Below are 19,173 nucleotides of genomic sequence, written 5' to 3'. Positions count from 1 at the left end.
CCTTATTTATCTCCCCACTCCCTAAACTAAGTGATTCGAACCCTGAACCTTATTTTCTTGAAAATACGTTAGAAGTCTTTTTTGTGGGTAACTGTCCCAGTTTTACCAAGAACAGTGGTCTAATTTCTGGAAAAGTCTGATCAAAAACACTGCTGTATGCAAACATCTGAATAAAAGTCGGTCCAGTAATAATTTGATTAGTGATTTTCTATAATTTGGTGTCCTCATTAATGTCCATTTATCTTTTAGCATGTTGTAAAATCCAAACGAAGCTGAAATGTTTTAAGAAAAATGGCTGAGCGACCAAGAACATCCCATAAACCTAGACCTAGAGTGCAACATACTGATAATGAAGAGGTTCAATTACCTGAAGATGTTTCATTCCCCCTTGTGCCTACTCATGATGTGAATGCATTCCCTGATACGGAAAGTGATTCTCAAGATAAAGGTTTGGATTATTCTACTCATAAACTCAGAAAATTGTCTCATTCCTTCCTTCTTTAAATTCTATTTTCTAGAAGTTAAACTTGACAATAACTAGATGATTCCACAGGGGATTCCACCAGTGATTTGAGGACAAAGTTTACAAAAAAAGTACAAAACTGGGAAGTGAAACAATCTAAACCGATAGATCTCTTCAAAAAAGGTGCATATATATATATACGATAATTATTATATAGACTTTAATCAGTAATTCCTAAAATCGTAAATATTAAGATTATGTTAATTGAGGTTGGTACTTGATAATTTAATATGGTCCAATATTTCAGTTAAGAGACCATGGTCTGCAGCAGGCAAGATTCAGCCAGTAATTGAGATGACTGAACGGCCAGGGACAGCACCAACTGCTGTGGCTACCCCTGACCCTATCTCTGCTACAATCAAAGAGGAAACATCATTTGAAAATCCTGTGGCTGAAGATGTATCCAATGAAAGAGTAAAATCTCCGATTGCCTGGGCCTCATCTGAGGATTCCAATGAAAATATTCCTGTACCAGATGGTATAAACTTTGTCAACAAAGCTGCTATAGAAGGTGAAGCATTGAAACCAGAAAGTAATGTTATAGAGGAGATTACAAGAGCTCCTACACCTGTTAGAACAGCTTGGGATGAACAGATTAAACGTGACATGGGCTCCAGAAAGAGTTCAACTGCATCCAGAGAAAGCAACAGAACCTTGGGCGATGATCTCTCTGCATTGCGCCCTCAAGCATATGTTCCATACAATGTGGCTAAGAAGAATATTAACAGAGTCATCTCTGATATGAATCTGATGAGGGAGGACCACAGGAGGGCACTGACGGATGTTAACAGGATCTATAAAGAGATTGAAGTCGAAACTCAGGTAAAAATGTGATAAATATGTATGTGACTCACATAATTGATGACATCTCAGTTGATTTGATTTAAGAATAATTATATCATTTGTGATTTTAACTAGATGTACTACCCCCAGAGTACGTTTACGGAGTTTGTGACAGAGCTAAGGCACGACTATCGGGATAAAGTTAAAGCTTTTACCCACATTATTGACATCTGCATGAAGGACAATGCAAGGAAAGAGGAAGACTGGAAACTACAAACTGAGGTAATTACCGAAAGCATTAAAACGAATATTAGTCACAAGTGAAAAAACTATCGCATATAATAGAAAAATATATTATGATTAGTATTGACTAGTCTTCAACTTCCTTTTTTATTCAGAGTTTGAAGGATTCTAATTTAAAGCTTGTTGGAGAGGTGAATGAATTGATCGAGTATAACCAGAAACAGAAAGATATGCTCAGTAAAAATAATGTAAGTAAAATTGAAAGTGAGAGCATATATACCACACTTGAATTGATAATGTAATTATATAATTTACGGGTTTCTTAATTTGGAGTATAATATGTTTTACACAGAGCAATATTTTAAAAACACTTCTTTGTTATCATACGCTGCACCTTCTGATAACATCATATTTTCAGGCTAAAGAAATAGCACAGCTAAGACAAGCAATGACAGAAGAACGAAGACAACTGCTATTATCATTACAAGCTAGAGAGGAATCATTGAGAGAGAAATATGAGATTCACATCCAACAAATGGAGGACAGAAATAGGAGGAAGATTGACATCCTCATCAAACAGCATCAATCGGTATTTTTTAGAAAATGCTTTTTAGCAGCTTGCATAGAATATTGTAGAATATTCTACTGTCTACACCTCATTTCAGCAGTCAGCATCAAGTTACTAGTAATGACATTTTCTTCAGAACATACAACTGAGAGAAGGTGTCTTTGCGAATCAGTACGACACGCAGACCAAAGAAAAAGAGGGCAAACTTGCTGAGATGCGGGAATCTCACATCCTGGAGCTGAAAGCAGCAGCAGATGAAGAAGAGAAGAGAATGATCGAGATGAGGGAGGAGGAAAGGGTGAGGTTAGAGAAACTTCAGAATGAGAAAGAGGAAGAGATTAAAAGGTGAGTTAAACTTTAGCTGAGCAATAATTTCACGTTAAGTCCAGTCTGATCCTGATCTTTTATTTCTCAGTCATAAAGGATTCCAAACTCAATTATATCAAAAAATATTACCTCATAATCATACTGTAATAATATGTAGCACCGAATCTGATTTATTTCCTAAAAGGATTGCTGAGGAACGAGATAAGTTGGAGAAGGAGTGGCTAGCTGAACGGGACCTCATTAATGGGGAATTTCAGACGAAGATAGATGGACTCAACAAAACTATTGAAGACAGCGAGTCACAGATAACGGTACAATAAGTACATGTTTATTAAATATCAAACTTCAAATGAACATTATATATGGTTAAAATAGTCCTGCTTTATTTCAGGATGTGTGTACTGTCTACTGTGTACACTGTGTACTGTGTACTATGTACTGTGTACTGTGTACTGTGTACTGTGTACTGTGTACTGTGTACTGTGTACTGTGTACTGTGTACTGTGTACTGTGTACTGTGTACTGTGTACTGTGTACTGTGTACTGTGTACTGTGTACTGTGTACTGTGTACTGTGTACTGTGTACTGTGTACTGTGTACTGTGTACTGTGTACTGTGTACTGTGTACTGTGTACTGTGTACTGTTTACTGTGTTCAGCAAATTATAACCTGCAATTTGTAAAAGGTACACGAGGATGCACTGTCAGAATACAAGTTGAAAGTTGAAGAGGATATGAAGGAGTTTGAGGTTCAGCGCAAGGCAGAGATGGAGCGAGTCAGAACTGTAGCTTCTGAGGAGGAGAAAAAGAGAATCATGGTTAGATTCTTAGAGCTCAATCCTGACTAATCATTTTCAGTTTATCTGAGATTAGTTGAGTGAAACATTTTGATAAACTTCAATTGCTCCAGGCTGAACATTTTTGCTTGATCTATTTGTTTTTAGCAATTATCTTTAGGAAGAATTGGAGGTAAATAAGCGGAGAACAGAACGGAAAATGAGGAACTCTTTGGCGAACATCCAGTTCCACGAGTCCCAGAAGCAGACTCTTTTGGGGAAGATGGACTACGCCGAAAACCAGTTAGTAGATTATTGTGATGAGGGCATAGGAAGTTGATGAATCTTCCTGTTTAATAAAGGATTACTCTCATTGTTAGGCAATCTCGAAGTTAAAACGGCCAGGTAGCGTAGTTGGTTGATCATCGGATTTGTAATCGTAAGATTGCGAGTTCGAATCCCACTGCCTGCCTAGTCGTGGGGTGAGCATCGTTGACGCTCTGCTAAGGATCCCGAGTGGTCTATGTAGCCCCACGGTTCACTCAGCCGAATGCTCGAGAAATCGGGTGTGAGGGTTAAATGAGGAGCTGTGCTTGATCAACACAGCGAAGCCTCGGGCGAAGAAAGTGTGGCATAGTGCCTTAACCGTTGCTGGCCTTAGGAACGATCCTTCGGCTTCTTGTAAAGCTCTTCCTTGAAAGTGCTGGTTTACATTGTAATGCAGGTAATGCCGAAGTAAAATAACAAAGGTGGTCGACTCATTCGATGGCCTTGTTGCGTCGCAACGAATCCTCATAAGATAAGATAAGATAAGAAAACGTTCTCAAAACGTTCCAATATCTTTGTTAAGATTTAGGATAAATATTGACTTCACACACTCCCTCACCGCACCAATAGATCACTTGACACAAGCTAAGTCAGAGTCTGTACCAGGTGAACTGGGGACACAACGTTGTACCACTAGATTTACCACAAAAACAACATGTAACATGCAATAACGATGTAATTAGTAAGGAACACAATTTAACCCACCATACTGCATTTCCAAACATGATCTGGTAGCTACAGCAACCTCTGGGGCGTTCCTAACTCTCTCAGCATCAGCAGTGTCAAAGACCCAACAGTACCAGTTTCTCGCATCTAACAACACTGCTTTATACCCCTCATCTCCCAAACAGAAGTCTCTGCAATACTCCTCCAGCTCTTGGAGACTGACTTGCTTCGTTTGTGAGGCAGACGTGATATTTACATTTTTATAAGATTTGGAATAGTGCCAGCAACTTGTTTCCACATCATAACCGAGAAGAAAAAGGAGAAGATAAGTTCTCATTATGTTAACAAGGTTACAAGGCGTACGATATTTAACGAGTTTAAAGGTGTACTACAAACTTGGACCCCATTGTACTACTAAATGCTAAGACAATATAGTGGACAGAACCTTGTTATGTAGACTAAGACATCGCAGCTTACATGGAGAAATAACAGTCATGCATCAATGATCAGCATTTACTTCTAAGTTAATTGCTAGCTGTAGGTTACAACCCTCACCTGCTGGATATCCATGTAACTGTTAAGGAGCACTGCTACCACGTGATACCACGTGACTTCTCATTGCACCGGCCCCTGGAACCACTCTATTACCCTGTTACCGGTGGTATTTAATTTTACTTTCTTATTTGTGCTCATGACTTAAATGGTGATGTAAATGATAAAGACTAACTAATTTTCTACAAGTCAATTAAAACGTCTGTTACATGACGTTTTAATCTGCTGAATTTTTGTTGAATTATTATTTGGAAAATATTTGAGAATTACAGCTCAATCTGCTGGAGATTATCACGTGGATTTTGGTTGAGTAGAAGCAGTTAAACGAAATTCTTCAAAAGAAAATTTATTTTGAGAATCATCTACATAACATTTTTGACAAAAACTATAATATAAACTATGATTTTTAAAAAAAAATTTGTATATATAATTTTTTTTTTCTAAAGTAAAATACAACTATTAACTATTAAAACCATTAACTACGGCTACTAAGGCAAAACTTCATTGACCAAAGTCAGTTCATTTAACGAGGTCTTGTGTTGAGATGCTGAACCAGCAAGTCAGCCACGTCGCTCACAAGGCCCCAGTTGTTACACTCGCTATCCTCCTCCCTTACGTCTCCTTTCTTCACTCCCTTCTTTAAAATGTCATCCCAACTGAGGACCACCTCGTACGCAAGTGCGCGGCACAGATCTGCGCAGCGTCCGTTGTAGTACATCTCGGTCACTTCCCCCAGCGTCAGTTTCTTCTTAAACACGTTCAGCTGGTACATGTCGCCTGCAACAGTTTATATGATTTGATTTGATTTGAAACTTTTACAAAATAGCAAATATACAAATGTACAGCAAGTCGAACAAACATATAAAATGGGCCGAAATGTATAAATGCTATAAAGCGTGGGTCAGTGAAACAAGTACAGAGGACAACTTTCAAAACAGGAGTTTTATGGCCGCCCAAAGTCTCAATAACATCACCTCCACCTAGTAATAAAATTATGAAACGTGAAAAGTGTGAAACAATCAAATAATAAAATATTCAAAATATATAGTTGTCTCTTAAATACAGATAACGTCTGAAAATTCTTAAAATAATCATCACTCCTTCATATATACTGATCAGTGTCCGAGAGTGTAACTCATGATGACTTCTTATCACGGCTACATACCTTCCCGTACCGGATGTAGTGGTCGAGATGAGTCTGTTCCGCCCTCTTCTTCTTCAGGTCAGTGACCAGATGCTTCCTTGTTGCTCGTTCTTCGCTGGATCTGTCTGGACATATCCATACATCTTTGTGCTTCTCCCTCAGTCTCCCTGTTTTCATCAGAATCTGATGAACCGCTGTTGAGCTTGGGACGGTGATCTTGACTGGTCGGATAGCCGTACTACCTGGCCTCTTCCAACCGACTCTAGTCGCTTCGAAGTGAGGTTTCTCCCCGATCTCCTCCAAAACTGCGGTAACTAGCGCTGGAAGCTGTTCTTCCTCCTCTTCTTTCAGCCCAAACACGATCAGGTTCTTGCTCCTGTCCTCCTCTGCAGCCACACTCTTCATCACCTTCTTCAGGATTTTACTGTTGCAGACCGTACCACTTGCACTGTTCTGTTGAACAGCTGCACTATAGTTCTGAATCCCTGACTCCACCGTTGTTTGGACTGTCTCCTCAACAGACGTCTTAAGCAACTGTAGTTGTTCGTCCTTCTGCATCAGCAGCTGGCCCTGCAGTCTGATCACCTTTTCTTTGTCTGCTAGTGCTTCCGTCTTGAAGCACTCGATGATCTCCTTCAAGAGATACATCTGACTATTCTGCCGACGAACAAGGTCCACTGCATCCACAATCCAGCCAGACAGAGTCTGTTTATCCTTAGTCTTGATCTTTTCACGACTTTCGTAGTCAATTTCACGGTAGTCCATATGCAGGTCTTTTTCTAACTTATCGGACCAGCGTGCAACACAGCCTTCCACATCTTCCTGTTGATCATAGTTGAACTCCTTAATCAACTCCTGGGATCGGGTCAAAGTTGGGTCATCCCCCATAGTGTACTTGTATAGTAATGTACAAGTACACACGCAAAGGTAAACTACACGGTAGCAGCAAACTGAACTTATTGCAAATTTACAAAAGATAAGAGAGCTCGATATTTGCAACACAAGCTACACTAATTTCAAAATATGAAAAATTAATTTTGATTAATACTTACTTACTTGATACTTGATAAGGTCTCCTCAATCATTCGAGTGGCCTGCACCAAGGAATTGCCGCTTATGTCGTATCATCTCTCTCCAGTGCTTTCGGTTTCCTGCCAACTCTCGGACCTTATCAAATACAATGTCTGGATCTCCTGTGAATGTTACTGCGTCTTCTAGGACACAGGTTCGCCAATTCTTTCTTGGCCGCCCACGTGATCTTCGGCCGTGAGCAGGTGTCCAATCAAATAGATACTTTGGTAGCCTGGTGTCCGGCATTCTAGAAACATGTCCAAACCAGCGAAGACGGTTAGCACTGATGTAGGTTATAACCGGGTTTATTCTTGCCCGCTCCAACACTTGAACATTGCTCGTCCGGTGGAACCACTTAATTCGAAGGATTCTCCTCAAACAGTTTTGATGAAAAACTTCGAAGCGATGTAGTTGCTTTGAAGTAGTGTTCCAGACTTCGCTTCCATAAAGTAATATTGTTAGAACCGCTGCAACATATATCTGTATTTTGGTGTTAGTTTGGATATTGCGATTCTTCCAAATATTACCGAGCTGATTGAATGCTCCTGAGGCTTTCTGGATCCGTGCAGACAAGTCCCGGTCAATAGTCCCATCACTTGATATAATCGACCCAAGGTAAGTGAAGTTGCTGACTTGCTGGATAGCCGTGTCTCCTACTGTAATGTCCACCGTTGCTGCTTCAGTATACGGCCTCTGTGATGTATTCTTGCCGATGGCCATAACCTCTGGTTTCTTCGCATTTTGATTAATATATTGATAAAATCAATGGATGAAGAAAAACAGAAATAATTTATGGTACAATTTATGTCGTATCAAAAAAGTTAATCCTAGATCCTGATTACCTGCAAACACATCGTTTATATCAAAAGATCCTCCCGGAGTGTCTTGTTCTTGTCCTAAGACCAGAGTACCGCCTAGTGGTATCTGCCCTGTAGGGTGGACTCCACTCATGTAAACCCACACTCCGTTCATGTAGAAGTCTGCTCTTCCAGATTTCCAGGCGAAACAGAGGTGGTACCATTCGTCCCGCATAATCGTAGTGTCGTACTCCACATTAAACAGTCTGACATTTGTGGTGATGTGGTGATGACGAGCTGCCTTGAGAAGGATGGAGTTATCTTTACCTGCCACTGCGTAGCTGAACCAAGGAACCCCGAGTCTGCTCTGATCAAGCCTTTTCTTGAGCCAAGTACAGACAGAAAACTCCTGTTGTGCAGCACTGAGATCAGGTTTTAGGATCACGAAGTTACTTGTTGACAACTCCTCCGGGAAGCGGAGTAGTTTGTCTAGAGAGCCTGCAACACAGAGTGCGGCCAGGGCACACAGAGCAAGAGGGAACGTAAGTCGCATCGTGAGAACTGGAATAAGCTAGTGGGACGCAGTGAGGTGATTTATATAATATGGATATTGTAATGACTTAATCATCAAAATCTCTTTAAAAGAGGGGGATTAGTTTACTACAGTGCTACAATAATTCATCATGCATTCTGGTCAAAAGTGGGAACTTTTGGTATTTTGTGGAGTCATTACGACATCCGATCGTTTAAAAATTGCCGTTGCATAATATAAAATGCTCTAAATTCAATTTACGATAAGATTGGTGTATTAATCATAATATCACAATTCCGACAACTCATTACGCATCTAAATATTAACATTGAAATGGATTCTCGGTGCACCAGAAAGTTCTCGATTATTTTAGCTTTTAAGGTAGATGTTGTTGTGAAGAGGGTGAGAAAATTGAGATTTTTTGGGGTTTGTAAAGTTATGAAGAAATAAACATTTCATTATAGCTTGTATTAAGCTGATATCAACTTAACTTTGCCAGGCTGAGAGAAGCGGAGGTAGAACAGGAGGAGGCGGAAGCGGAAGTGACGCACGAGAAGAACCAAAGACTGAAGGAGTTTAAAAGTGAGGAAGAGGTGAAGTCAGCTGAGTTGGAGCACATCAAATCTGAGGTAACCTAGCAACTACACTAGTAACCTAGTAACTATACTACCCCCCCCCCCCCCCCCCCCCCCCCATAATCTGAGGTAACGGTAATATTCCTGATTAGTTGTAAATCAGACGGAATTCATTGTGCTGGCAAATTAAATGTTGCTAATTTATATTATTTAGCTTAGCTGTAATTCACGTGTTCCGTTAATAAATCTGCTATCTGTTATGTAAAGTTATAGTTCCAAATTCTGACTGGAACACTGTAGCACTCCGCAGCAGTCCTTGCTACAGCAGAAGTGCTTGCTTCAGCAGTGCTTGCTGCCGCTGAAAGTGAAAGCACGGAACGTCTTGAACCAGAACAAGCACCTGGCGCTGAGTCTTCTACAACAACTTCCCCTGATAGTGTGTCTATTGATAAACATGATTTATCAACAAACAGAGAAAATGTTGAGCTGAAGAACAAAATGGAACTTCTTATAATTGAGGTCTGTTATTGGTTGACTTGCATAATGTACAATTTACACTAATCCATGAACTCTTTTAGTGTAAATTTCATTTTTTAATCACGGGTTCAGACTTCAGATGTATCCGTATTTCAACAGTTTCCTGAAATTTGAACGGAAAATTTATCAATTTGAAATTTCGCACTCAACCTCTTCCTTGTTAGTTAAATAATGCTAAAGAAGAAACGAAGCTAGCAAGAGAGGAGGTAGAAAGAGTAAGAGAAGAAAATACGAAGAAATTTGAAGATGAGAAAAAACTAGCTGAAGCTAACTCTAATTCTCGTGAAGCAGAGTTACGAAGCAAAAAGGATGTAAGTTTAGTTGCTGTTCAGTTTAGTTGCTGTTCAGTTACATATTCATTTATTGCTTGTTTAATTTGTTTTTGTGCTTAATTTATGATTATTTGTATCTGAGATTCTGTGATTAAATTTATTTTGTTGATTACAATGTTGTGATTGCATAATTTATTGTAAATATAATATGTTTCAGAATTATGTAACGTGATTGAAATATTTTAAACGGGTCATATCCTGTCCAAACCCAGGATGCATAACAAGAAGAATTTGTCGTAACCTTGTATGAAAAGCATTAATAGAACTTACTGGTTGAGAACTAATAGTTTTCTGTAAAATAAACTCTTTTTATTATCGCTGTGGAATTACCTCACAACCTGTCCCCGTCAGGTGATTGCTGATTTGAGGAAACAGATAACAGACTTAGAAGCAAAAACTATAGCTGATTTACCACAAGATGCTCAACAAACTATCCAGACATTTCAAGACAGGTGATAAAACAGCCGCCCCCCCCCCCCCCCCCCCCCCCAAACAGCAGTTTACTGAATTTAGAGGCCCATTGGTTTAGCAGCTCCTTACTCAACCTTTATAAGCAATATATGGTATAACCCCCCCCCCCCCCCCCCCCCCCCCCCCCGGTATTCAGAAGGCTTTAATGTAAGGTACTGTGAGCTGCTCCCAAATCCAGACGCCATTATTTCATTTTCATAACAATAACCCTGTCAACTGTTTAGTCACTAACTACTGATAGGGATCTCTTTTGAACATTTGTTTTGATTTGCGGTGCGATCATATTCTGGTTAAGATATTGCAGGTAATGAAACACATACCGTTAGTAGGTCATTACTCCCACTTAATTGATGATTCTACAGGTTGGTCACACTGGAGCAAGAAGTCGAAAGTAAGGATGAACTGAAGAATAAACTGGAACTGTCAATTGAGCTGGAGAGAACTAGAGCTACTTCACTTCAAGAAGACGTTCATAGATTAAATCAATCCCTGGCAGACATGGACGTAAGTTTTCATTTTCATTTTCATTTTCTTTTATTTAATTTTATTGCCCGTTATATTTGTAATAATATACCAGTTTCCTCAATCTGATTGATTCTATAGAGCTAGTAGCATTTGTGATAGCTTGTGATACGCTGTTACTTTTTGCAGGTAAAACTATCAGATGTGAAAGAAGAGAAAGATAATGAAAACAAATCTCTCTTGATACGGTGTCAAGAGGCAGAGACAACAAAGCTTGTTGGGAAGGAATCTGCAAATAAAGAGCTAGAAATTATTGAACTCAAAAATAATCTGGAGCAGCTTTATTCGGAGGTTGGTGAACACTGGAAGAATTAAGTTATTATGATTATTATGATAATTAGGATAATTAGTTATCAGGATTGATTGATAGTATGTTCTAATCGTTCTTCGTTTTTAATTCACAATCATACAAAAAAGAGCTTTTCTTGTCATTGTTGGGTTGACCCACCATTCATCATTTATAATTCTTATCATTTACAATTTTTTCAGTTGAACAGCAGTAAAGAAGAAGTTAAGTCCGTGCTGGAGAAGATGGAGAAGCAAGAAGAAGGAAATGAGAAGAAGATTGAAGATGAGAAGAAACTGACAGAAGCTAACTCCAAGTCTCATCAAACAGAATTACAAAGCAAACAAGATGTAAGTTAAACCTGTATGTAAGGAGCACACTCTCTGTAGATCTATACACACTGTTCTACTTACTTATACAAAGTACACGGTATTAATATCCTATTATGACTGTAATATTCATTAATTAACGATCCTGTAACGTTAATATTTATCACTGTCAGATCATTACTGATTTGAGAAGTCAGATCTCAAGTTTGGAATCAGAGAAGTTGGCTACTCTACCAACTGATGCCCAGGACACAGTCAAGACATACCAAGACAGGTATGTACCGTGAATCAGAACTCCACGGGTGTTGAGTTCTTACTTCCTGATAAATTGGCTTCTTATAACCACTTGGTTTTGATAAACATTTGTTTTCCTTATCATCAGAAATGACAAGTTGTGTAATATTTGCACTCTTGTGCGACCTAATACTTTCACTTTCACTTTCACAAATTGGAAACCATTCCCACCAGGTTAACAGTGTTGGAACAAAAGATTGAGGAAAACGATGAGGCGAAGAACAAACTGGAACTGTCGGTAGAGTTAGAGAAAACTAAAGCCTCTTCTCTGGATGAAGATGTTGGCAGATTGAACCAGACTATTGCTGATTTGAGTGTGAGTTTCTATATTTATGTTTACAATATTATTTTTAGTAGTTTACTAGTAATTAAGTTTACTACTAGAATATACTATAGTTTACTACTAGCATAGTTCTGGAACTCTAAACCGTTTAACTCTAAAGTGGTGTCAAGAGACAACAATATTTATTTATTTTGTGATTTTGACACCACCTGGGGACCAATTTTCGGGACCTAAATTATTTATTCCTTGGCCAATTTTTGTATTTCTATATACTGGTCAAAAGACCTCAGCAGGTGGTTTGTCTCCACTCTTGTTTCTTTTTTCTTGTCCCCCTGCATCCTGTCCTTCTCCTTTGCTTCCCCCTCTTTCAGTCTTCATTTTCAGCATCAGCCTCATCAGTTTTAGTATTCAGAGCCACTTGCTCCTACGACCGTACCTTACTGGCTCACTGCATTTGGCCCAAACGGCATTTTAATTTTCCGTTTTTTAACTTGCCTACTGTGCATTTCACTTTTTTGCCCTAGCGACTAGCGCGCGTTCGTGTTCCCGAGCCTGTCCCCTTATTCTCTCAGAACACCTCGGGTACACTTGTTCGTCCAAGTACCTAGTGGTAGACACTTTGACAGTCATCACACTGTTATGGATTTGGCACAGTTGACATGAAAACTTTTTCTTATCAGTCATTATCATGTCACCCATCACAACATTTTGAACTTCGAAAGTACCTCACATGAATTTATCGACATTTAACTCTCTTTCACTACGACATTCTTAACTTTGTCACACAGTATCACATTTTCAAATAACGGAGTAGTTCGCTGTTTATTAGTCTCATGATTGAAATACTGATATCTGGATATTATCCGGTTGGAAGAGACAAGGACAAGTGAAACAAGGAAGTTAGGAGTAAGGGCAAATTTTCGGCGTCAACGCCATCTTCAGGCTCAATAAATGTAATAGATTTGTAGTGTTGTAATTAGTTTTAAACTAATTACAACACTACAAATCTATTACATTTATTGAGCCTGAAGATGGCGTTGACGCCGAAAATTTGCCCTTACTCCTAACTTCCTTGTTTCACTTGTCCTTGTCTCTTCCAACCGGATAATATCCAGATATCAGTATCACATTTTCATTAGACACCTACATTTTGAGAATCATTTAATTTTCGAATGGAATTTTACCGAATTAAAACCGAGTGTGCTGTGTGTGTGTTTGAGCGATTTGTACAACATTTCTGTAATGTTTCAAATTATATTCAAATGTTCTTTAAAAAAAAGGCCATAAAAGTATTTGACCCAGCCAAAAGAAATTTTAATAATATATCTCCCGCGGTTTTCGCGGATGTCGTGGTGTCAGTAAAATGGTAACAGATATAATATATCGTCTCGCTTTATATATAGTAAGATTACTGTCCAATTTATCGATGATGATATTACGCTAGGATGCTCTATTTTCTAGTGATTTGATTTAATATCAACAGCTTATTATTACAGGCAAAGCTCTTACACCTAAAAGAAGACAAAGACCAGGAAGTCAAAGCTTTACTAACGAGATGTCAAGATGCAGAAAAGAAAAAGCAGATCGAGGGAGCGGCAATCAACGTTACTCAACTAGCTATAGCAAACATAACTTCTCCATCTCAACTAGAGATGACAAACTCTCCGTCCACTAATCAAGTGGTCATAGAACTTACAAACAATATGGAACAACTAAAATCAGAGGTAGGTTTGTTCTTCACACCCCAGAGAACTTACAAACAATATGGAACAACTAAAATCAGAGGTAGGTTTATTCTTCACACCCCAGAGAACTTACAAACAATATGGAACAACTAAAATCAGAGGTAGGTTTGTTCTTCACACCCCAGAGAACTTCAAACAATATGGAACAACTAAAATCAGAGGTAGGTTTATTCTTCACACCCCAGAGAACTTACAAACAATATGGAACAACTAAAATCAGAGGTAGGTTTATTCTTCACACCCCAGAGAACTTACAAACAATATGGAACAACTCAAATCAGAGGTAGGTTTGTTCTTCACACCCCCAGAGAATTGTTTCCTAGTTCCTTCCCATCTCACCTTTTAATTTACACACGAGTCGCACATTTGGTTTGGTAACATTTGATTCTGTTTCAGTTGAACAGCAGTAAAGAAGAAGTTAAGTTCGTACTGGAGAAGATGGTGAAACAGGAAGAAGAAAATGAGAAGAAGATTGAAGATGAGAAGAAACTAACAGAAGCTAACTCCAAGTCTCATCAAACAGAGTTACAAAGCAAACAAGATGTAAGTTTTAATTCGAAATATATTGTATTATAAATAAAACAATGCTTAAAACAATTTCAAACTTTCTCTGTTATCGCTGTGTATTTGGCTTTCACAACTTGTCACCCGTCAGGTAATTGCTGATTTGAGGAAACAGATAACAGACTTAGAAGCAAAAACTATAGCTGATTTACCACAAGATGCTCAACAAACTATCCAGACATTCCAAGACAGGTAATACAACAGTTTTGTACTAATAAAAACCGGCACAAAATGGGGATCCTTACAAACACCTTAACCTAGTTGCTCAAGATAGGTAAATCCCATATAAAATGTTAAACATTTTACTTTTAGTTCTTCAAAGATATTCAAAGTTCTACTATAGTAATTTAGCTTAACTGATGAGTGATGATATTGCAGACTGGTCACACTGGAGCTAGAAGTTGAAAGTAAGGATGAACTGAAGAATAAACTGGAACTATCAGTTGAGCTGGAGAGAACTAGAGCTACTTCACTTCAAGAAGACCTTCATAGATTAAATCAATCCCTGGCAGACATGAGTGTTAGTTTTTATTTTCATTTTCCATCTTACCCACAGATTGGTTTATTTGTTGGGAGTTGTCTGGGTGAATAGTGGCCCCCCCCCCCCCCCCCCCCCCCCAATAATGCTGATTTGTATTATTAAACTGAAAGGTTACGACTTGTGACTACATTTCTATCCGCAGACAAAGCTATCGAATGTAAAAGAAGAGAAAGAGAAAGAAAACAAATCTCTACTGATAAGGTGTCAAGAGGCAGAGAAAACAAAGCATCTGGTAGAGGAGACTGCCAGTAAAGAACGTATTGATCTCAAGAACAATCTGGAACAGCTAAATTCGGAGGTTGGTATTTTCTGAAAAGCTAAGTAACTATGATTCGATGTTATATCAGTATTTCAAATCTTGCTAACTCAGTCAAGCAAAAACAAGCGGAAAAGAGCTCTTCTTCGTGTTGCCTTGGGGCTTCATACTATTATCTTTCAGTTGAACAGCAGTAAAGAAGAAGTTACGTCCATACAGGAGAAGATGGTGAAAAAGGAAGAAGAAAATGAGAAGAAGTTTGAAGATGAGAAGAAACTGACAGAAGCTAACTCCAAATCTCATCAAACAGAGTTACAAAGCAAACAAGATGTAAGTTTCGAATAGTTTGTTAGGCTTAGATCTTGAAAATTGGTCACGAAGCATATGCTAACAGGTAAGATTTGATAGATGGCTAATAATAAGTTTCTTAGATTATTGCTGAACTGAGAAAACAGATATCTGAGTTGGAAGTAAAGACACTTGCTGAACTACCACCGGACGCACAAGAAACTATCCAATCGTACAAAGACAGGTGATTTTAGTGAACACGTGTGGTCCATTATTTAACTTTTGGACTGAATAAGGACTTTGTCTTGTATTCGTCTTATGCACACAGGCGTTGGAGTCCAACGTTTGAACCTCAGTGTTGCATGTCCATCAGATCGCCAAATTTCTTATGTTAGATCGAATCAGACTGAATGGCTTTGAAGCTTGGTTTTAACCAGTAATTTATCAGTAAAACTAAAATCATATACATTATACATCTATAAGTATAAACTATATCATTTATCACTAGCGGAAACATGTACTTGTAAATCTTTCAAATATCAAATTATTCCTAGGCTCGCCTCGTTTGAGGACAAGGTTGAGGGTAATGATGAGATCAAAAAGAAGCTGGAACTTGCTTTAGAGCTGGAGAAAACCAAGGCTACTTCAATAAAAGAAAACAATGAGCGATTAAGCAAGTCTCAAGCAGACCTAAATGTATGTTATTAACATTTAACATACATTGTATGTTAACATTGTTCAGTTATAGTTGTAACAGTTTCACAGACTATTCTCGATCTGTCTAGGCTCTTTTCTCCAACAATTGTTCTTGAAATGGCCGTAAGTTTTATTTAGCGATGAATATTTGCAGACAAAACTAGAAAGCTTGAAGGAAGAGAAAGAGAAAGAAATGAAGGTTTTACTGACACGATGTCAAGAAGCGGAGAAGAGAAGTTATTTTGAGGGAGCTGCAATTAATGTGGCTCAGCTAGCTGTAGCGAATGCTGGTGAAATTGCTGTGCCAACTGTAGGTTGAATGGAAGGCTTTGAAACTGTTTATAAAAACTGTTTTCAAGCTTCCTGTGTAATGTGTTTGAATTTTGATCTGTCTAAAATACAGACCACACTTCTTCGCAAGAGCATCTCCGTGTGTAGCACAGCATTCTAACATTACAGAATTCTAGCATTCTATTATTAGAGCATTCTAATATTACAGAATTCTAACATTACAGAATTCTGTCATTCTAATATTACAGCATTCCGAATATAGCGTATGTGAAATTATACCAGTTAACAACTAAGTATTTCAAGCAGGCAGAGACAGCAGCTGTAAAGGAGACTGGGCTTGAATCCAACAAAATAGCTGATATGACATCTGAAAAGAATGAACTTGCAGGCCAGATCAACAAACTGAAACAGGACTCTGGACATAAAACCAAAACCATCGCTTCTCTGAAATGGCGACTTCAGGTTTGTAAAAATTTAAGAGATTAACCCCTGCCCTGGAATGTAAGTTCTTCAGAGCCAGAGCTTATTCCGGGAACAGTTTGTTTTAAATCAGTAGCTGTCAAAGTTAGCTCACAACTGTGATGTTTCAGGGGGAGAAAGCGAAGAGTGACTCGTTTGAAAAACACCTCAAGATGGTTTTGGCAGAGAGTTGTGAGGATGAAAAACAGAGAAAACACAACAACAAACGCCTGGTCAGCCACATTTTTGTGTCGTTCATTATTTGCTTCGTGAAATTTCGATCCAGAAAAAATTGAAAATGGCACAGAGAAAAGGACAATACGATTTTTCCATTTTTTCTGGGATTTTGACTTCCGGTAGTACCTCAATTTGGTCTCATACCATCCTCAGTTATCGAACTTATTATTGGTCACTGGGGGAAAAAGTTCACCAAATCTGTCAAATATCTATTCAGGAAATAATCTAAAATCGCATATGTTAACAGTAAAACTCGAAATTTCGCAACCGAATCAGTTATCTTAATGTGTCGTACTGCAGTACGTCATGTTAGATATAATGGAGAATAAATGTAACTGGTACAGTTGATTTACTGTATATAAATTAAAAGAAATATGTCATTCATTAACATAAACACAGAATGGAGCCAGCTAAGCATGGAGTCTAGCGGTTTCAGTTCCTCGTATCACGTATAAATAACTTCAGCAAATATTTAAATAGCAATTTCCGTACTAGCTTTTTTCGCAATTTTTTCAAAATTATATTAGCGTTCATCTCAATTTTATGTCAATATAAAAATGTATATTTACCGTGAACCTCTTTACACCGTGCTCATTTCTTCCCCCGATCTGTGTTTGGAGTTTGGACAGTTGGTGATTCATCAGAGCTCACATCGCTTATTGCATATAAAATGAGTGCATATCGAGTTGCATAAGCCCAGTATAAAGAGGTTTCACTGCATAAGTTCATACATTTTACTTTTCTTACAGTTTCAGTCAAGATGAACAAAAACCTCATCCCAAGCTATCAATATACACAAATATTTCCACTCAAGTTCGAAACTATACCACGAGGTTCACTCTGATTAAGATCTTTGTCCGTGATTTGAGGACGAATTTTAGGATCTTGTATGTGCTGCACCTCCTCAGAATGCACATTAGTAATAACGTCTTCCGTTAGTCGCAGCTCTACATCTTTAACATCGCTACATCGTTTTTACCTCTGCATCTTTGTTGATGGTTTGAGAGATGACTTCAGGATCATTTCTCTGCTGCACCAATGGAGAATGTACCTTAACTATCACATCATCAGCTGTTCCTTTTAACCAAGCACACCTGTCCTCGCCTGTAACGTTTGCTGAAGATGATTCCCCTTCTTTATCTCTAGCTTGGTTTTGGAGACCGGTAACTCCATCACCTACATATCACCGCGTGATGGAATATCAGCTATTGTCTTCGGTTCGACAGGTTCTTTCTGCTTTTCTTCTGTACTGAGAACACTACTAGCAGGTTCTCTTCTTGGAACTTCTATCTGCTCCATCTCAATAACTTCAGGTTGGGCAGTACTGAGAACACTACTAGCAGGTTCTCTTCTTGGAACTTCTATCTGCTCCATCTCAATAACTTCAGGTTGGGCAGTACTGAGACGTGCGATGAAAGTTTGGTAAATGGATGAATTGGTGATTCTGGCTGAGGTTGAGTTAAAAGATGCTCTGAGTAGTCCTGTGAAAAAATCTTCATAAAGGAATGGGTTTATCACAGAATTTATTGGCAAGATGATCATTGAGAATATACTGTACCATGGAGTTGCATCAAACACTTCTAGGGAGTGTAGCACACAGATAACGATGAAAGGCACCCAACAACAGAAGTCAGTAGTGATGATGATTGTTATCCTTCTACCCATTTTTCGGTTTCGATTACTAATTTGTCGATTGTTCTGTGGATTAGCAAGACCTTTTGAGGAATTTCTAGAAACAATTCCTATTAAAATGTATGATATTGAAATGAATAGGAAGCAGACAAAGTTTACGGTGAGTATCGCCCAAACGAAGTTTCTCTGGGGGTCGTTGTTGTCGACAAAATACTTAAAGAGGCATACACCGTCATTGCCATAGAAATCAAGCTTTGTGACTGTATCGGTGTGGTCTGGATATCCTACATCATGAGAGAACATGCCACGGTACATCTTTAGGATCGTTTCCCAACTCAGGTTTTTTCCTTTCATCCGTCCATAGTAAGCTTCAAGGACTGCGAGGACTTCTTGTTTGGTTTGAGTTCCGATAAAAAGTCTAAGCTCATCAGAAAATTTGTATCCGTTTACAAAAAAGTTTTCAAATGAGCTAATTATTGGTGCGATGGCAATGGCTGCAGATGTCATCACGATGCAAAGTACCCCTA

General features: G+C 38.5%; 2 protein-coding genes across 2 annotated transcripts in view; one reads left to right on the top strand and one right to left on the bottom strand.

Annotated features, from left to right (window-relative positions):
• The first annotated feature begins 235 nt into the window (after positions 1 to 235).
• LOC134826726 (centromere protein F-like) overlaps positions 236 to 19,173 on the top strand; it is a 37,330-nt gene continuing 18,392 nt past the window's right edge. The window contains exons 1-30 of the mRNA XM_063839216.1: positions 236 to 448; positions 554 to 646; positions 771 to 1,345; positions 1,457 to 1,588; positions 1,705 to 1,797; positions 1,968 to 2,138; positions 2,254 to 2,462; positions 2,629 to 2,755; positions 3,130 to 3,261; positions 3,401 to 3,522; positions 8,808 to 8,937; positions 9,184 to 9,402; positions 9,585 to 9,731; positions 10,104 to 10,204; positions 10,586 to 10,727; positions 10,875 to 11,036; positions 11,235 to 11,381; positions 11,534 to 11,634; positions 11,829 to 11,970; positions 13,434 to 13,661; positions 14,079 to 14,225; positions 14,338 to 14,438; positions 14,625 to 14,766; positions 14,930 to 15,085; positions 15,227 to 15,373; positions 15,475 to 15,575; positions 15,886 to 16,027; positions 16,182 to 16,337; positions 16,622 to 16,780; positions 16,909 to 17,010. Of these exons, the coding sequence (XP_063695286.1) occupies positions 292 to 448; positions 554 to 646; positions 771 to 1,345; positions 1,457 to 1,588; positions 1,705 to 1,797; positions 1,968 to 2,138; positions 2,254 to 2,462; positions 2,629 to 2,755; positions 3,130 to 3,261; positions 3,401 to 3,522; positions 8,808 to 8,937; positions 9,184 to 9,402; positions 9,585 to 9,731; positions 10,104 to 10,204; positions 10,586 to 10,727; positions 10,875 to 11,036; positions 11,235 to 11,381; positions 11,534 to 11,634; positions 11,829 to 11,970; positions 13,434 to 13,661; positions 14,079 to 14,225; positions 14,338 to 14,438; positions 14,625 to 14,766; positions 14,930 to 15,085; positions 15,227 to 15,373; positions 15,475 to 15,575; positions 15,886 to 16,027; positions 16,182 to 16,337; positions 16,622 to 16,780; positions 16,909 to 17,010 (4,683 nt within the window). The 5' untranslated portion in view covers positions 236 to 291. The remainder of the gene's footprint in view (positions 449 to 553; positions 647 to 770; positions 1,346 to 1,456; positions 1,589 to 1,704; positions 1,798 to 1,967; positions 2,139 to 2,253; positions 2,463 to 2,628; positions 2,756 to 3,129; positions 3,262 to 3,400; positions 3,523 to 8,807; positions 8,938 to 9,183; positions 9,403 to 9,584; positions 9,732 to 10,103; positions 10,205 to 10,585; positions 10,728 to 10,874; positions 11,037 to 11,234; positions 11,382 to 11,533; positions 11,635 to 11,828; positions 11,971 to 13,433; positions 13,662 to 14,078; positions 14,226 to 14,337; positions 14,439 to 14,624; positions 14,767 to 14,929; positions 15,086 to 15,226; positions 15,374 to 15,474; positions 15,576 to 15,885; positions 16,028 to 16,181; positions 16,338 to 16,621; positions 16,781 to 16,908; positions 17,011 to 19,173) is intronic.
• Positions 5,095 to 8,359, bottom strand: LOC134826585 (neuronal pentraxin receptor-like). Its single transcript, XM_063839012.1, has 2 exons — positions 7,822 to 8,359; positions 5,095 to 5,541 (listed from the first exon to the last, which is right to left on the bottom strand). Exons 1-2 carry the CDS (start codon positions 8,327 to 8,329, stop codon positions 5,288 to 5,290), a joined length of 762 nt encoding a protein of 253 aa, XP_063695082.1. The 5' UTR covers positions 8,330 to 8,359; the 3' UTR covers positions 5,095 to 5,287.

Source organism: Bolinopsis microptera, chromosome 2 (assembly GCF_026151205.1).
Source record: "Bolinopsis microptera isolate Bmic1 chromosome 2, MBARI_Bmic_1.0, whole genome shotgun sequence".
Classification (NCBI taxonomy): domain Eukaryota; kingdom Metazoa; phylum Ctenophora; class Tentaculata; order Lobata; family Bolinopsidae; genus Bolinopsis; species Bolinopsis microptera.
This window is presented reverse-complemented; position numbering and strand designations above follow the sequence as displayed.

What these genes read in the sequence shown, in the direction of transcription:
- LOC134826585 (XM_063839012.1), bottom strand. Translation starts at nt 8,329, where the DNA reads ATGCGACTTACGTTCCCTCTTGCTCTGTGTGCCCTGGCCGCACTCTGT. An exon ending in TATAAACGATGTGTTTGCAG is followed by an intron (nt 5,542 to 7,821) that starts GTAATCAGGATC and finishes AAACTGTTGCAG; the next exon opens with GCGACATGTACCAGCTGAAC.